This window comes from Odocoileus virginianus, chromosome 11 (genome assembly GCF_023699985.2).
Source record: "Odocoileus virginianus isolate 20LAN1187 ecotype Illinois chromosome 11, Ovbor_1.2, whole genome shotgun sequence".
In the NCBI taxonomy this organism is placed as follows: domain Eukaryota; kingdom Metazoa; phylum Chordata; class Mammalia; order Artiodactyla; family Cervidae; genus Odocoileus; species Odocoileus virginianus.
Window position 1 is genome coordinate 24694242 of NC_069684.1, and position 15818 is coordinate 24710059.

The 15818-nt window shown below is 38.4% G+C and overlaps 1 protein-coding gene across 3 annotated transcripts in view; it reads left to right on the forward strand.

The window, feature by feature from the left end:
- Positions 1–15818, forward strand: part of SLC9C2 (solute carrier family 9 member C2 (putative)) — a 90919-nt gene that overhangs the window by 64972 nt on the left and 10129 nt on the right. For all 3 annotated transcript variants that reach the window (XM_020902250.2, XM_020902251.2, XM_020902252.2), the window contains 7 exons: positions 1–150; positions 876–927; positions 2663–2811; positions 5007–5132; positions 11161–11259; positions 13690–13857; positions 15335–15466. In XM_020902250.2, coding sequence (XP_020757909.2) covers positions 1–150; positions 876–927; positions 2663–2811; positions 5007–5132; positions 11161–11259; positions 13690–13857; positions 15335–15466 — 876 coding nt within the window. The remainder of the gene's footprint in view (positions 151–875; positions 928–2662; positions 2812–5006; positions 5133–11160; positions 11260–13689; positions 13858–15334; positions 15467–15818) is intronic.

Consider the following 15818-nt stretch of genomic DNA (forward strand, 5'->3'; position numbering starts at 1 on the left):
ATAATAATACCACTGCTGATAAATATTGTAGATGTGCAGATCAAAAAGCGCCTCAGCTTGACATATAGTATTACAAAAGGCTATGTCAAAAGTCTAGAGGATACCAAGTTTTTAATAAGACAGATTTCTAGCCGAAAGTCAATAGATCAGGTGAGAGACAAACTCTGGTCATTTGGGAAAAACATCCCTCAGGTGTATTGATTTAATTTAAGACCATTTCTGCATGTATTTGCCTCAAAAGATAAATTATGTCAAGTGAAGGGGATTCAGTTTTTTATTATGTGATATGAGGTGCTGCAGAGAACAGTTTCTGTTCTTTAAATTTCAGCTCTGATTATCAAACTTCAGGAAGACTCAAAGCTCAGGGGCATGCCTGGGCCATGGTGGGAATTTGACAAATAACAATTGTATGATTGAACAGAGATTGTTTAGCCCAGAGTGGAGCTATTTCTTCAGTTAGGTCAGGAGTTATCTGTAGGAAACAAGACCTACCTGACACCATATTTTTCATTATTCCACTTGTTTTTGCACTCCCAGTAGCCTGGCTCCCCAGTTGGCTGCTCTGTTGGACACTCTCTAACAGGGTGCTATCTCTGAGGATTCTCTTTGGCACACAATGAAGTGCATACTAGTCTTTTCTGAGAAATATTAGGTGCAATACTTATGTACTTATATAAGCTACTACACAGCATTCATTGCACTATGAGAATGAGCCTGGGAAAAGCAGCTGAATTTACGAAGAGAGAAGAATTAAATATCTCCCCCAAATGATAATTAAGTGAGATGTTTCTACCATGCTTTTTTCCCCTCAAATTTTAAAGCCAGTAATGCACTTGGTATAATTAGAAATTAATACTTTTCTTAATTTGTCATAGAAATTATATGAAATTTTGGAAACCAACAAACAGGATGCTGTCAAAGAACTAGGTAAGTAGTTGGGATATCTAATTTTCTGAAATCACATCTTATCATCCCATAATTTAACCAAAGGAAGACAAGTTCATGCTTTCATTCAATCACAGACTCATTCATTTATTTATTCAATAAGCATTTATTGAACACATATAATGGGCCAGGTGTACATAAAATTCAGATCCTGGTGGGAGGTGTGAGCATATCAAGAGATAATTGCTGAAAGTTAGAGGAGTTCTGTTATTTGCTATGGGTGCATACAAGCAAGAATGAAAAGTGCAAAAATTGTGTTAAGGTGGCAAGATCATATTCCTTAAGGTTGTAAGAAAAAGACACACAAAACATTACCTTTGACAGAAAGTGCTGTTTTTGTTTCGCCCTACTTTGTTTGCAGGGGTACTCAAACAAAGTGAGTTTGTGAGGGATGAAGTTTTTTGAGCATCTACTGCCACTCTGCTTGAGTTGAAACATTCAGGGGAGCCCTAGGATTTTATACAAAACTTCTTGGATCTGCTTTCCTCACACGGGGGCTGTGGGCCAGGCTCTCAGTGTTTGCCAGAATATAATTTCTGGTAGAGAGCCTGGCACCTGGTATGCCCTTAACAAATGGATGTTTTTGTAAAATAGAGAAAGCAAAGTCCCTTTGTTTTTATAACCACATTGTAAGATGCCATATGGATTTATGAGGATCACACTTACCTTAACAAAACTGAAAAAACATGGTCTAATGAATGAAATTGTAAATTTGGAGACAATAGGCCAGAATATTTTGGCACCGTCTCAGAAAATCCAGGACCCATTGTTTCCATTTACATATTAGGCAGGTTTTTATTTCCATGCTTTTAAAGGTTAGGGACCTAGGAGCTGCTGTCTTATGTTTTAGGTCAGTATGGAATATTACACAGTGTCCTTGATTCAGTCATTTGAAAGAATGCCTGTTTCTGTATTGTTACGGCAACCTACTATTGAATGCTAGTTATGTCAGGAATTGTGTTAATGGCTTTATATGCATTATTTAATTTGATCTTTATAACTACTCCATGAAGCAAATGTTATTATCATCTTCATTTATAGATAATGAAACTGAGGCTTAGAAAGTTTAACTCCCCTGAGGTCCTATGGCTGGTAAGAGGTGAGCTAGATCTCACACCATGTGAGATCTCCTGTGCTCTCCACCATGCAGTGCTTCATTTCACTGTTCAGCTTATTTCAGTTCAGAAGTGACTGAGTCCCTTCCAGATGTCAGGCATTGCGCTCAAGATTAGTATTAAAAGGATGAAACAGATGCATTTTAAGCCTTGACTCCTAGTTCATCTCATGACTTCTCATGCTCACTGAAGAAGAAAAAATATGTGATTTGATTTCAGAAAGACCCACCAGTGCAAGTCCAGGGACACTTTCAGTCATTTATTCATCCAACCAACAAGAATTATATAATACGAAGGATGAGACAAACAAGGAAGAATGATAATACTACCATGTAATGAGTTCTGTAATGAAGATATGTAGGAGATACCTTGGGAAAAAGAGTAAATTTCTGTTAGCTGGTGAAGGAAGCCTTTTTTCAATTTTCTCATCTATAAAATGGAGATGAAAATAACTGTAGTCCTACTGGCCTCACAAGTTCTATACAAAACAGGAATGAAAATATATTGAGTAAATGCTTTGGAAATTATAAGCTGTTATGCAAATATTCATTACTATTGTGGTTATTGAATTGTTTGCTTACTGATATTTTTATTTGCTTCAGGACTCATAGAGCATGAGGGTCGTGATGTTGTCATTGCTTTGAAGACCAAGCAGGCAATCCGGAATGTGATTGCTAAAGCTCTGAAAAGCCTCACCTTCCTTTCGTCAAGAGGCATTATTGATAAATATGAGAGCCTCGAGATGAATAAGGTAAGTAAGCAATTTCCCATGCTGCTTGATTCCATAAACCCAACACTCACGTCTGAAATGCTCCTCTAGCAGAGTGTAATTAGTGAGGGAGATTGGGAAAAGGGTGAGTCAGGACAGTTGTTAACTCTGTAATTGTTTAAGTCTTTGTTAATGCCAATGGCAACTAGTGCCATTGCTAACTGGTTCCCTCTATGTCAAAACCACTTGGTTGTTCAGAACCAGCCTGAACTAGGTTTCACAAAGAAATGGAGCATTTATCATGAGGACCCAGAGTATCTTACAGACTTCATGGTAACCAGACCACATGGCCAGGCCTCAGAAAGGGACTCGAGCAGTGACCTAGAAAGCTTTCAGCTTCTCCATTTCCTATCAGGGTTGCCCTCTGTGGCATCTTCTTTTGGCTCTCTCTTACAAACTCATTAGATTTTTCTGCTTCTCTGTCTACTGGTAGAATATCTACAGTCCAGTCCCAGCAGCTGTAGCAAGGAAAGTGGTAATTACATAATGTTAACATAGGTGGGAGGGATTGGGGGCAGGAGGAGAAGGGGACGACAGAGGGTGAGATGGCTGGATGGCATCACCGACTTGATGGGCATGAGTCTGAGCAAACTCCGGGAGTTTGTGATGGACAGGGAGGCCTGGCGTGCTGCAATTCATGGGGTCGCAGAGTCCCTCGCAAAGAGGGACTGAACTGAACATAGGTGGGAGGGGACCCACGTGTGTGTGTGTGTACGTGGAGATCAGGGAGGGAAGAGTTTGAGAGGAACAGGGGAGACAGCCTAAGTGGTTGGCTAATAAATGGACTTTTGAAAAATTACAAATTTGCAAAAAAAGTAAGACCATAAGAAGAAAAAGTGTTTAATGTTTAATTCTACCAGGCTATCAAATCCACTGTCTAGACTGCGAATAGTGCAAATAGTAATGCTTTTTTCTCTCCTGTACAAGGGTCTATCTGCTTCATAGCATAAAGAAGAAAAATAGAAGTTCTGATCCCACATTCTGCCTGTGTTTCCAATTATAAGCTGTTCCTGGGTGTCACATGCTTATTCTTGTCCCTGGCACTTTTCAACCACATGCCACCTGGGCTGTGCTTCAGGACATTCTCTGAACATAGTCCTCTCTCCATGCCCTGAGTGAAGTGGGCGTGGGACAGGCCAACTTTTCCCATTTTAACTCTGCCTCATTAGTCTCTATAAGGTCATGGCACAGGACTAAATGGTAATATGATTTTTCCTTAGTTCTGTCAGAGGGACGAAAAGGGTTTAGTTTTCTTCAAGTTACACCTCTGTGCAAGTTGTGTTTTTTTCTATTTTTCCTTTATTACTTTGAAGATTGTGTAAGATTCAATTGAATGATTGATACCTGTTAGTTAAATAAACAATAGCCCTTATGAAGAGAGAGATTTATTTTTTTCCTATAGGTTTATTTAGAAAGGTAAGGGACAAATCAATCATTCCACCGTTATTTGTTAATTGCCTAATTGTTGGCTGAAGAGGTATAATTATCAATCCCAGGCTGTAAGGAGCTGGGTAAATCTAGCCAATTTAGCTAAGTATATGTTGAATACCTATGTGCCATGACTCTTGAGGATACTTGGATACTTAATGAGTACAACACTGATTCCAAAGTCGTGGACACTCTTCCTCTTTTTTCATTTAGTCATTTATCCAGGCAATCAACAGAAATTACATATCATAGATAAGTAAACATAATAATACTACAATGTAATGAGTTCCGTAAGGGAGATTTGTAAGAGATACCCAGGGAATAAGGCAAGTAAGTGATTACGTCTTACTTGCAGAAGTCAGGGAAGACTTCTGAAAGGCCACAAAACTAGAACCTTATCCTCCAAAGCGAGAAGAATGTAAAGAAGCAACTCAATCACATGAAAAAAAAAAATTTGAGAGAATGTGGCATTAAATCATATAGTAATCAACAGTTAAGTTTGAGATTAAGACAGAATAGAATACAGCTATTAATTGGATTATAAAAAGGATAAATTCTATATGAGTTAATATACCAGTGAAAATAGTAAGTGGAGAAAAAGAACCACCCCCCCCCAAAAAAAATTAGAGGACAATTTAAAGAAGAAAAGCTCTAAATAAAAGCATTTTATTTAGATTTCCTTCATTTTTACCTGATGTCCCTTTTCTGTTACAGGATCTGATCATCATTATTTTGATTATTTGTTTTAGGTACTTCTTGAAAAAATAAAACCATTGAATAACTTTCCAATGGCAATCCCGCTCCCTACTCCTGACAAATATCTTCATAATATCATTTGGCTAGAAAATAAAGATGCTCTCATCGAATTCTTCAAGGTAAAGATTCTGTGTTATATTCTAGCTCATGTTCAATGATAATTATTTTTCATTCCCTAATACAAGATTAAAAATTAAAAAAAACTTATCCAAGGCAAGACTCCTGTAATGGGCAGTAAAAGATAAGTCAAATGGAGGCCCAGCAAAACCTAGAAGAGTGGATTTCATTTTGAGCCTAAACTGCAAAGAGTTTTTTTATAATAGGATGATATTTTTTTTTTTATACGTTACCCAATTATTATCAGTCCTATCTTATTTTCTGATGAAGAGCCCCAGACTTCTAGATGCACACTCTGGAAAAGACTTTTAGATCAAGGGTTTCATATTTAAGTTACTTTGCAGGCCAGGCAGATAATATAAAAGTAAAACCATCTGGGTGTAATATAAATAGGGAACAGGACTATAGTATATTCCAGAGTTCATGCTTCATCTGAAGTCAGCTGAGTGTTCCTATAGGAATGTGTACTCTTTCAATAGGTAGCTATTGAATAGCCTCTTTGAGCCACAGAATGTTCTAGGTTTGGGGATACGGCAGTGAACAAAATAAATAAATTCCTGCTTTCATTGACTTTATGTTATATGGATGGAGATGGACAATAAACATACCCATGCATAAATACATAGTCTGTCAGGTGGTGACAAATGCTATATGGAGAAAAGGTGAAAAAGGAGAATATAGGTAGGCAGCTATTTTATAAGGATGGTTAGAGAAGACTGCTCTAATACTTTTCCTTGGGACAGAGATCTGAAATAAGTGAGGGAGCACACCATCTTGATATCTGGGAGAAGGCAAGTGCAGTGCTCTGAAGTAGATTTGCTTGCTGTGTTCAAAGTGAAGTCGCTCAGTCGTGTTCAACTCTTTGCGACCCCATGGACTCTAGCCCGCCAGGCTCCTTTGTCCATGGGACTTTCTAGGGAAGAGTACTGTAGTGGTTTGCCATTTCCTTCTCCAGGAGATCGTCCCGAACCAGGGATCAAACCTGGGTCTCCTGAACTGCAGGCAGACTCTTTACTGCTGGAGCCAGCAGGGAAGCCCTGACTGCTCTGTTCAAGGAGCATCACAAAGGCCCGTGTGGGCAGGACCAGTGCTGGAGGGAGGAGGTGAAGACGAAAGCATTTATGGCAAGCTTGAGTTTGTAGAACTTTGTAGGTCATTGTTAGGATGTTGGCGTTTACTCAGAATTAATTGGAAACATGTTGAAAGGTTTTGAAGAGAGAAGTGACACGATCTAACTTACACTTAAAAATGATCATCTGCTGATGTGTTAAGAATAGGCTGTAGGGGGTCAAGGGCAAGCCAGGGCATCCAGTTAGGAGATGATTATGATAATGTAGGTAAGAGATGATAGTGACTTGGACGAGTGAAAGTGGTGAGAGGAGTTCAGACTCAATAGGTTTTGAAGAGACAGCATATAAATGTTGATGGAGTGAGTGCTAGAAAGAGAAAGAATGACTTCTAGAATTTTAGGCTGAAATAGAAAATAGTCTGAAAATGGATTAGCCCTTTATTTAGATGGGGAAGAGAAGATTTATATGGGGTGGGAGTTGGGCAAGAGTTTGATTCTGAATAAGTTAAATTTGAGAAGGCTATTAGACATCCAAGTGGAGCTGTTGAGTAGGCAGTTAGATATATGACTAGAATGTAGGTGGGAGGTCAAATTGGAGAAAGACATTTTGGAGTTGTCAGCATAGAGATAATATTTAAGGCCTTGAAACTTGATAACTCAAGAAATTGTTATGAACATCCAAGGGTTGAGTTGTGAGCTATGAATCAGATTGATCATTGCCAGGGGAGGGGAGTGGAAGCTGGGTAAATTAGACAAGTGGGTTAAAGGGTACAAACTTCCAAGTTACAAGATAGAAAAATACTAGGTATACAACATGACAACTATGTTATATAGTCATATATGTACAGTATATTTGAAAGCTCTAGGAGAGTAGAATCTAAAAGTCCTTATCACATGGAAAAAATTTTCATAACTATATCAAGTGATGTATGTTAACTAAATTTATTGTGATAGTAATTTTGCAATATGTGCATGTCAAGTCATTATGCTGTATACCTTAAACTTATATTGTGTGTGTGTGTATACTCAGTCACTCAGTTGTGTCTGACTCTTCACAGCCCTATGGACTATAGACCACCAGGCTCCTCTCTCCATTGTATTTCCCCTGGCAAGAATACTGGAGAGGGTTGCCATTTCCTCTTTCAGGGACCTTCCTGACCCAGGGATTGAACCTGCATCTCCTGCATTGCAGGTGGACTCTTTATTGCTGAGTAGTTCTGTCTCTGTAAAGCTGAAAAAGAATTGAGGAGTTATCCATCAAATAGGAGAAAAGAATGGTGTGCCAGAGCTAAGTGAAGAAAGTATTTCAAGAAGGAGAAAGTGATCAACTATATCATATGAGGCTGAGAGATCACATATTATAAGATGAAGTCTGAAAATTGATTTAATAATTAGATTAGATTTAATAATGTAAAAGTCAATTTTTTAAAGGAGAATCCATACATCTGTGTTTTTATGTGAATTTTAAAACTTGGCAACCAATTCAGAATTTTAAAGATAAGCAGCAGCAGTAGTGCAAGCCAAACAAAATATATCTGTGGACTGGATATGACTCATGGGCCACCAGTTTGTGGTTTTAGTTTTAAATGGCTATTATATGAGTGAAAGTCACTCAGTCGTGTCTGACTCTTTGTGGTCCCATGGACTATACCAGTCCATGGAATTCTCCAGACCAGAATACTGGAGTGGGTAGCCTTTCCCTTCTCCAGGGGATCTTCCCACCCAGGGATCGAACCCAGGTCTCCCACATTGCAGGTGGATTCTTTACCAGCTGAGCCACAAGGGAAGCCCAAGAATACTGGAGTGGGTAACCTATCCCTTCTCCAGCAGATCTTCCCGATATAGGAATTGAACCGGGGTCTCCTGCATTGCAGGTAGATTCTTTACCAACTGAGCTATCAGGGAAGCCCTGGTAATTATATGAATTATATCATAGTTATATGAATTATAGGAATAATAACTCTTTCATCAACTTGTTGAAACCTATTGGAATCAGGAAAACTGTGACAAAGAGTGGTACTTGCTTTACTGTAAATTTGGTTTTACTCTGCCTTGTGATCTAGACATGGAGATGTATGTCATCTGTTTAACTATAATGAGGGAACGTTTTCCTTGTTTTCTAGAAAGAGAGCAGTCATAAGAGGGTTTCTACTGAGCTTTGAAGATCTGATTTCATTTAGGCCATACTAGTGTTTACTTCATGCCAGAAATTTTTGAATTTTCCTTTTGAAATTAATTTCAAATTTAATTAAATTAAGACTCGTATGGTTGAAAGTAACAAAACCCTATCTGAACTGGTTTAAGCAAGAGGGGATCTTACTAACAATATATTGCAGTGGTATACGAGAAGAAAGGGGCAGCAGGGAATGAGATAGATAGCATCACCCACTCAGTGGACATGAATCTGAGCAAACTCTGAAAGATAGTGAAGGACAGGAAAGCCTGGCATGCTGCAGTCCATGGGGTCGCAAAGAGTGAGACGTGACTTAGCGAGTGAACAACAGATGCTAAGAAACAGTTGAGACTAACCCTGAACAGGGCAGGAATCAGGCCAGCTCTGGAAAGTCAGTGGTAGGAATTTGTGGACTCCTCCTTTAGCACATGGCTGTAATGACCCAGTTCTTACTCCCAGGTTCTTTGTCCTTTAGTTCAAATTCTTGAGAGAGAAATCCAACTAGCTTAGCTTGAATCAAACGTCCAGGTTTGGGGAGTACAAGTGTGACTGTGAGAAGGGGGAAACCTAGTGGGCAGGGGCCGTTGAAGGTAGTATGGGGAATAGAGGGTGGGAGGTGAGGGATGGGCTTGGACTGGGAAGAAGGTATCTAAGGGGTGTTGATTACAATATGCATCCTCTTCAGTTTTTTTAAATATCCAAGTTTAAAATTTGAATTTGGTTCTTTATAGGTAATGTTCTCACAAGTATAATTAACTGACCATCCTGCAGTGAATGGGGGAGGAATGGGGAAAACAATGGGTAGGAACTCCATAAATTAATGATTTCCATACACCTGAGATGAATGTATAACTAGGGCACAAGCTTCCTCCACTCCTTAGCCTGCCATGCCTAAGCAAAGCTGTCAGACTCTCTCCACCCCCTTTCAGACATGACTCACTCTTTTAAAAAAAATGTTTATTTTTTTATTTTTGGTGGTGCTGGGTCTTCATTGCTGTGTGGATTTCCTCTAGGTGCGGAGAGCAGGGGCTACTCTTCGTTGCAGTGCTGGGCTTCTCATTGCAGTCGCTTCTCTTGCTGGGGAGCATGGGCTTTAGAGCACCCAGGCTTCAGTAGTTGCTGCACGTGGGCTTGGTAGGTGCAGCTCTCCGGCTCTAAAATGGCTCACTCATTAAGTGGCCCTTTTCCTTGATATGTTGGTTATTGGTAGCCACTTAAATCAGATTTCACTGGGGTAAAGAAAAATGTGATGACTTGGGAGCACATGAGCATTATTCTCATTAGGGTTAGCCCAGGGAATGCATGGAAAAATCCATATAGTAAACAAAAGAAATACCCCCTCATTATAGATGTTATTTCAATCTTGGTCTCTATCACAGCAGCAATAGTTAATTTTCACTACTCCTTCCTCCTTTCATCCTTCAACTGTTGTGGTTAATTAAAAAGGTAATAGTATATGAGGATAAGCCTAAAGACAACAATTGAAAAAAATAAAGATCTGAATAATACATAAGCTGGATAATTGGCTTAAGCCAGCTTTAAAAAAAAACTATTGTGAAGTCATCCATGTTTATGTCAACACTGTAAAATAATTCAGAAGTAAAAAGTGATATCCTTTCACTCCCCACCCTACTCTAAGCGATGACTACTATGAATGATTTAAAAATATGTTTCCTCCACATCTTTGTAAAATGCAAACATGTCACCATAAGTCTCCTGTTAGAAACCCTTCAGTGACTACCCCCTGGTTTTGGGAAAAGCTCAGACTTAAAAAAAAAAAAATTATTTATTTGGATGTGTCAGATCTTATGTGGCACATGAGATCCTCGTCACTTCATATGGGATCTTTCCTTGAAGTAAATAGACTCTCTAGTTGTGCCACATGGTTTATCTATTTGCGGTGCCCGGGCTCCAGAGTGTGCGGGCTTTTTACTGTGCATGTGAGCCCCTTGGAGACCTGGCTCCGGCTCACCTCTCCAGTCCTGCCTCCACCCGGACTCCAGGCGCTTCTGCCTTTACCTCCATGAAAAAGCACCAAAAAATTATACCTTGTGATTTTGTTACTATAAAGATGAACATATTAGCATTAGACCCTTTAGTATTAAGATATTTTACTCTACCTAAAAGTTGTCTTACTTTCTTCTGATTTTAAAAGAAACTAAAACATTGTTGTGAATCCCTAAAAGTACTGTGAACTCTGGACAGTGTCTATTGATGCCTAATGGATAACTCCACTCTGGTCTCCATCCCTCCGTGCCTGAGATGTATTGAATCTTCTGTGTTACCCCACAATGCAGTTATTCTATTTGCTAATGGGTCTTTGCATAAACTGAATCCTCTGCCCTGAATGGTCTTCAGCTTATGGCATCCTGGCTGTCTTTTGTTACTCTTCCTTCAGGTCTCAGTTTAGCTGTTCCTTCCCTAGACACCCAAGTCAGGGTTCCTGTGGCCTTTCTGAATTTGTTTCCCAGAGCACCCTGCCCCTGTATCCTTGACCAGAATTATTACACTTTATTGTAAACATTTATCCAACCTAGCATTTATTGGGTGTTTCTGCCAGTCACTCTGCTAGGTCCTAAGCACAAAGTCTGCAGTTTGCTTGCTTATCCCTTTTCCCCCTAAAAGTTAATGAGGTTTGTTAAAACATTACAACTCATTAACAAATCAAAGAATATAGTTTGTTTTCATGCTACTTTTTAGCTTTAAAATCTTATTTCTCTTTAGAGAAGTAGATTATGAAGATTTGTGTTGATTCTTTTTCTTTCCTTTCCTGTTTCTTTTCTTTCAGGAAAGAGCTAAACTCGCCTATTTTGACTACGGAGATGTCATTTGTAAAGAAGGTGAAATGCCGCAAGGAATCTACTTGATTATTTCAGGAATGGCAATCGTAAGGAACTATTCATTCTTTACTACAAATGTATCCTGAAATTTGTAATGATCACGTAAGGAGAAATTTAGGAACCAAGAAACTTTCAAATTTTTAACATAATTTCTTTTCTAAATGAAACCATTTCTGTTTGGAGCTAACACCACAGCTGAGAGATATAATTATAACACCCACCATCTCAAAGGAACTTCCCATCTTACAAAATGCTTTCATAATTATCACTTATTCTTTACAACAATCCTGGCAGGAACAGTCTTTTCTGTGATGGTCACACAAGGAACCCAGTACTTGGAGTAGTTGGGTTACTCATCTAAAGGGAATGAGCGTCAAGATTGAGGAAATAGACCGCAGTGTCACATTCTCCCAGAGGTCGAATAGGGATGAAGAGCATACCATTTTTAACTAATAGGAGGTTTTTGTTATCAGTAAGAGTGATAGGGATGAGAATCCTTTAGAAACTGAATACCGGTTGCTGGATCCATGGGTGAGCCCCAGCTATGACCAACATAATTTCTAGATCCTATATGACAGTTATAAGTGACAAACCCTTATTATTAGTGCAAATAATATATTTGGCTTTATATTTTTAGAATGAGTGTTTCAGACCTTAAAAATACAAAAACTAATCATGGAAATAAGCTATAATTATAAATACTAACACATGTATAGCACTTATTAAGTGTCTGGCACTTTTTGTTCATTCATTTACTCATTCATTCAACAAATATTTACTTCATTATTATCATGCAGTAGGCATGTTCATTCTAGGCAAAGAACTGAGAAAATACAAAAAAACCCTGTCTTCTTAGAAGTTAATTTCTTATAGAAGCATAGAAGGAGATGGAACAATGGACAAAATACCTAAGTTAAATATGTAGTATGTTAGCAGTGATCAAGAGTTGAAGAGGCTAGTTGTGACATTTAAAAAGATGATCGAGAATGGCAATATGTTACGACATTTTGTCCTTCTATCAACCTCATGAGAAAACTGATGGACAGAGAAATCAATTCATTTGTCCCTCTCCAATCTTGATGACTACTTCCTTTTCTACTTTGAGGGATCATGTGATTACATTGGAACCCACAGGATAATCCAGAATCATCTCTTTAAGTTTAGCTGATTAGTAACCTTAATTCTATCTGCAAAATCCCTTCACAGCAGTTCATAGATCAATGTTTGATTGAATAACAAAAAGATAGGAACCTTGGAAGGCCTTCTTTAAAATTCTGCTTGCCACGGATGTAATCATCTTTCCTTGGTTTGTAAAAAGCAGAGTCATTCTTCTTTACTGTTAAGTCCCCTACATACAGACCTTCAAGTTGCAAACTTTCAAAGATACGAGGTGCCCCTGTATGCCAGCTGTACTGCTGAACTTTTCAATATACTGTACTGTAGGCTTAAAAATGTTTTCTTTGTTTTTTGTGTTTGTTTTTATGTGTTATTTGTGTGAAAAGTATTATAAACCTATTACAGTACAGTACTATATAGCCAATTGTGTTAGCTGGGCACCTAGGTTAACTTTGTTGAACTTACAAACATATTGGACTTAAGAACATGCTCTCAGAATGGAACTTGTTTGTGTGTAGGGGACTTGTACTCAAAAGGCTTTTGGACTTCATTAAAAATTAAGTTTAAAAATGTTGGAGTTCTTTGGAAGCATGTGTGCCTCTATAAGTTTGAATGGTGGTCCTCGCTAGGAGAGGGTACAACTTTCACAGCAATTCCTTCAGTGACTTTTTTCCATTTCTTGTGTCTTGGGCAACAGCCTTCCTCTTTGGCACTTACAACTAAACTTTCTGGAAAGTTCTGTAAACATTCTGGTTAATTCTTGCATCTTCCTCCTAAAATCTTTTGAATCTCCTGAAAAGAAAGATGACTTTCTTTTACACCCACCCATGCCTACCAGTTCTTTTCCTGAAGTAACTCAACCATCCTGTGTTCATCCTAAAACCTTTTTCTGCTAATGTCTCATGGTGGTTATTCTTAAGCATCTTAAGGGAGGCAATATTTCTGCTGAAATTATGACTTGGTTTGGGGGCATATTCATTCATGATATCTGGTTTATGCATCAAATGCATCAAATGCACCTGAGGCACGAGCCCATTATGCTAAGAATATCTAATAGACTTAGAGTGGGTACTTGCATTTAGTGGCAGATTGCTATGACTACTTTTGATGAAATTTTTATATAAGGAAGGTAAATAGGGGTCATCTGTAAAGCTAAATATTGGAAACAGTCTCAGCTTGGAGAGTTGAAATGTGAAAGAAATGATTTTTAGAAGCCCAATTCCTCCTTCCCATCTGAAAGGATTCATAAAGAATCTTTTCCTTCTATTGTAATAATTGCAAGAAACACTGGGAGCTCCTGGGGTTTGGTCAAGGGCTCTTAATTTTGTATTTCCCTTTGCTCAATTATTTCCCCATTGCAGTTGGAGAGTTCACCTCCTACTTTTGGAATAGACAGGAGTCTAAGGCCTGACAGAGAGTCCACAACTAGGTTTACAGAGTACTGTACCAGTGGAGACATAATTGGAGAGTTGAGCTGTTTACTTAAGCGTGAAATTGAATATACTGCCATCTGTGAAACTATTTTGCAGGTAAGCACCTGGTTCTGTCTGTATTGTGGGTTGTTAGTTAATTCTTCCTCAAGTCAGAAAGGAGTGCCAGCACTATTCTTTTTTGGGGTTCTATTATCTTAGTCAATCCAACCAGCTATTGTGAAGCAGTGTAGCTCAGAAAGGCCAATTTGATGTCTCACATCGACTATGGTATCTGGAGGGAGATTTTTTTTTAAACAGTTAAATTTATTTATTTTTAACTGAAGGATAATTGCTTTACAGTATTGTGTTGGTTTCTGCCAAACATCAACATGAATCAGCCATAGGTATACCTATGTCCCCTCCCTCTTGAACTGGAGGGAGATATTTTAACCAAAGAGTCTTTGTCACTTTTTTTAATTAGAAGAGAAAATATCTAATTTCTGATGTTATAAAGGTAAGGAAAACATATATGTAAGATGCCTGGCATGTTTAGGTGCTCCATAAATGGCTGCCATTATGGAAGTAGTGTTTTTAAAGAATACTTGTGTTTCAAATCTCTTTCTTCCATTTTTCACTTGCTAAGTAAGAATTTTATTTAACAAATAAGTGGTCTGATAGTGGGCTAGCTGTGGGCAATTTAAATAGAAATTAGTGAAACTTCCTACTTACAAAGAATTCTCAAGCTTCGGGTACTATTAGATGCAATGGAGCAAGGTGCAGAGTCTTAGGAGTGTGACAGACAGAAAGGAATGTTGCTTTATCAGTTTCATACCATTTCACTTTTGGAAGAGAATAGAAAACACGAACGTATTCACAAGGCTGAACTGAATTCACTGAAGTTCAGGTAGCTTGAATTCTGAGGGTCGTCTTCCTTGTTTGGATTGGCACTTTGCTCTGAAAGCGAATACTGTGAATGAGCCCATGTTACCTACTGTGGCAATAAAAATAAATAAGTTTATGTGGCTTAGTTCCATAATCTTGGGCTCATGATTATCCTAGTTATTGATTAATATAAAATTTTCTGGACTAGTATTAAGTCTATAGCTTTAATTGGACTGTACATTTTATCATCTTATACTTAAATAGCAGAGTATCAAAATTAATATACTAGAGTTGATAGTTTTTCTAGGAGGTTGGGTGAAGATGAAACTTACAGGCTTTTTAAAAATTTTTGGCTGTGCTGGGTCTTCATTGCTGCTGAGGGCTTTCTCTAACTGTGGTGAGTGGGAGCCACTTTTCTTTGCGGTGCATAGGCTTCTCATTGCTGTGGCTTCTCTTACCACAGAGCACAGGCTCTAAGCACCGGCGCTTCAGTAGTTGCAGCATGCAGTCTCAGTAGTTGTGGTTCATGAGCTTAGTTGCTCTGAGGTGCATGGAATCTTCCTGGACCAGGGGTTGAACCCGTGTCCCCTGCATTGACAAGTGGATTCTCATCCACTGTACCACCAGGGAAGTCCTACAGGCATTTGTTTTTCTGATGATTTCATAATTTAGTTTCAAATCAAGCATACTGTTTGATGCCTTGTCATTTCAGGCCTGCTTTATCTCCCTGGAGGATTTATATGAAGGCTTTGATTTCTTCTGGCCATCCCTGGAATATAAAATATGGCTGAAGCTTGCTCTCAGTATTGCCTATCAGTATTTTGAATCAAGTCTTGTTGATGAGGTAAGTTGCATGATTAAAATATGAATGAAGTTTTATTTCCTGTATTTTTTTTACAAAATAAATTTCATATTTTGGAGACAGAGAAAAGAAGGTATGTTTGATCTTTCAAAGTAAGATTTCAGAACCTTTACCACTCTGTTATTCTGAGTTCCTACAGGTCATTGGTCCCCTTGTGATAGCTGATTTTTCCCAGGCTACCCCCAGTCATCCCTTAAAAATAAGAGAGTAAGCAAATCTTAAATAGGTAGATCCCCAAGAATCAAGCATAGCATTAATTAGTGAGTTACTGAGCACAGGTTTGGTGTTTATTAGTATATTCTATCTACCTACGTTATTATAAATTATTTGCCTT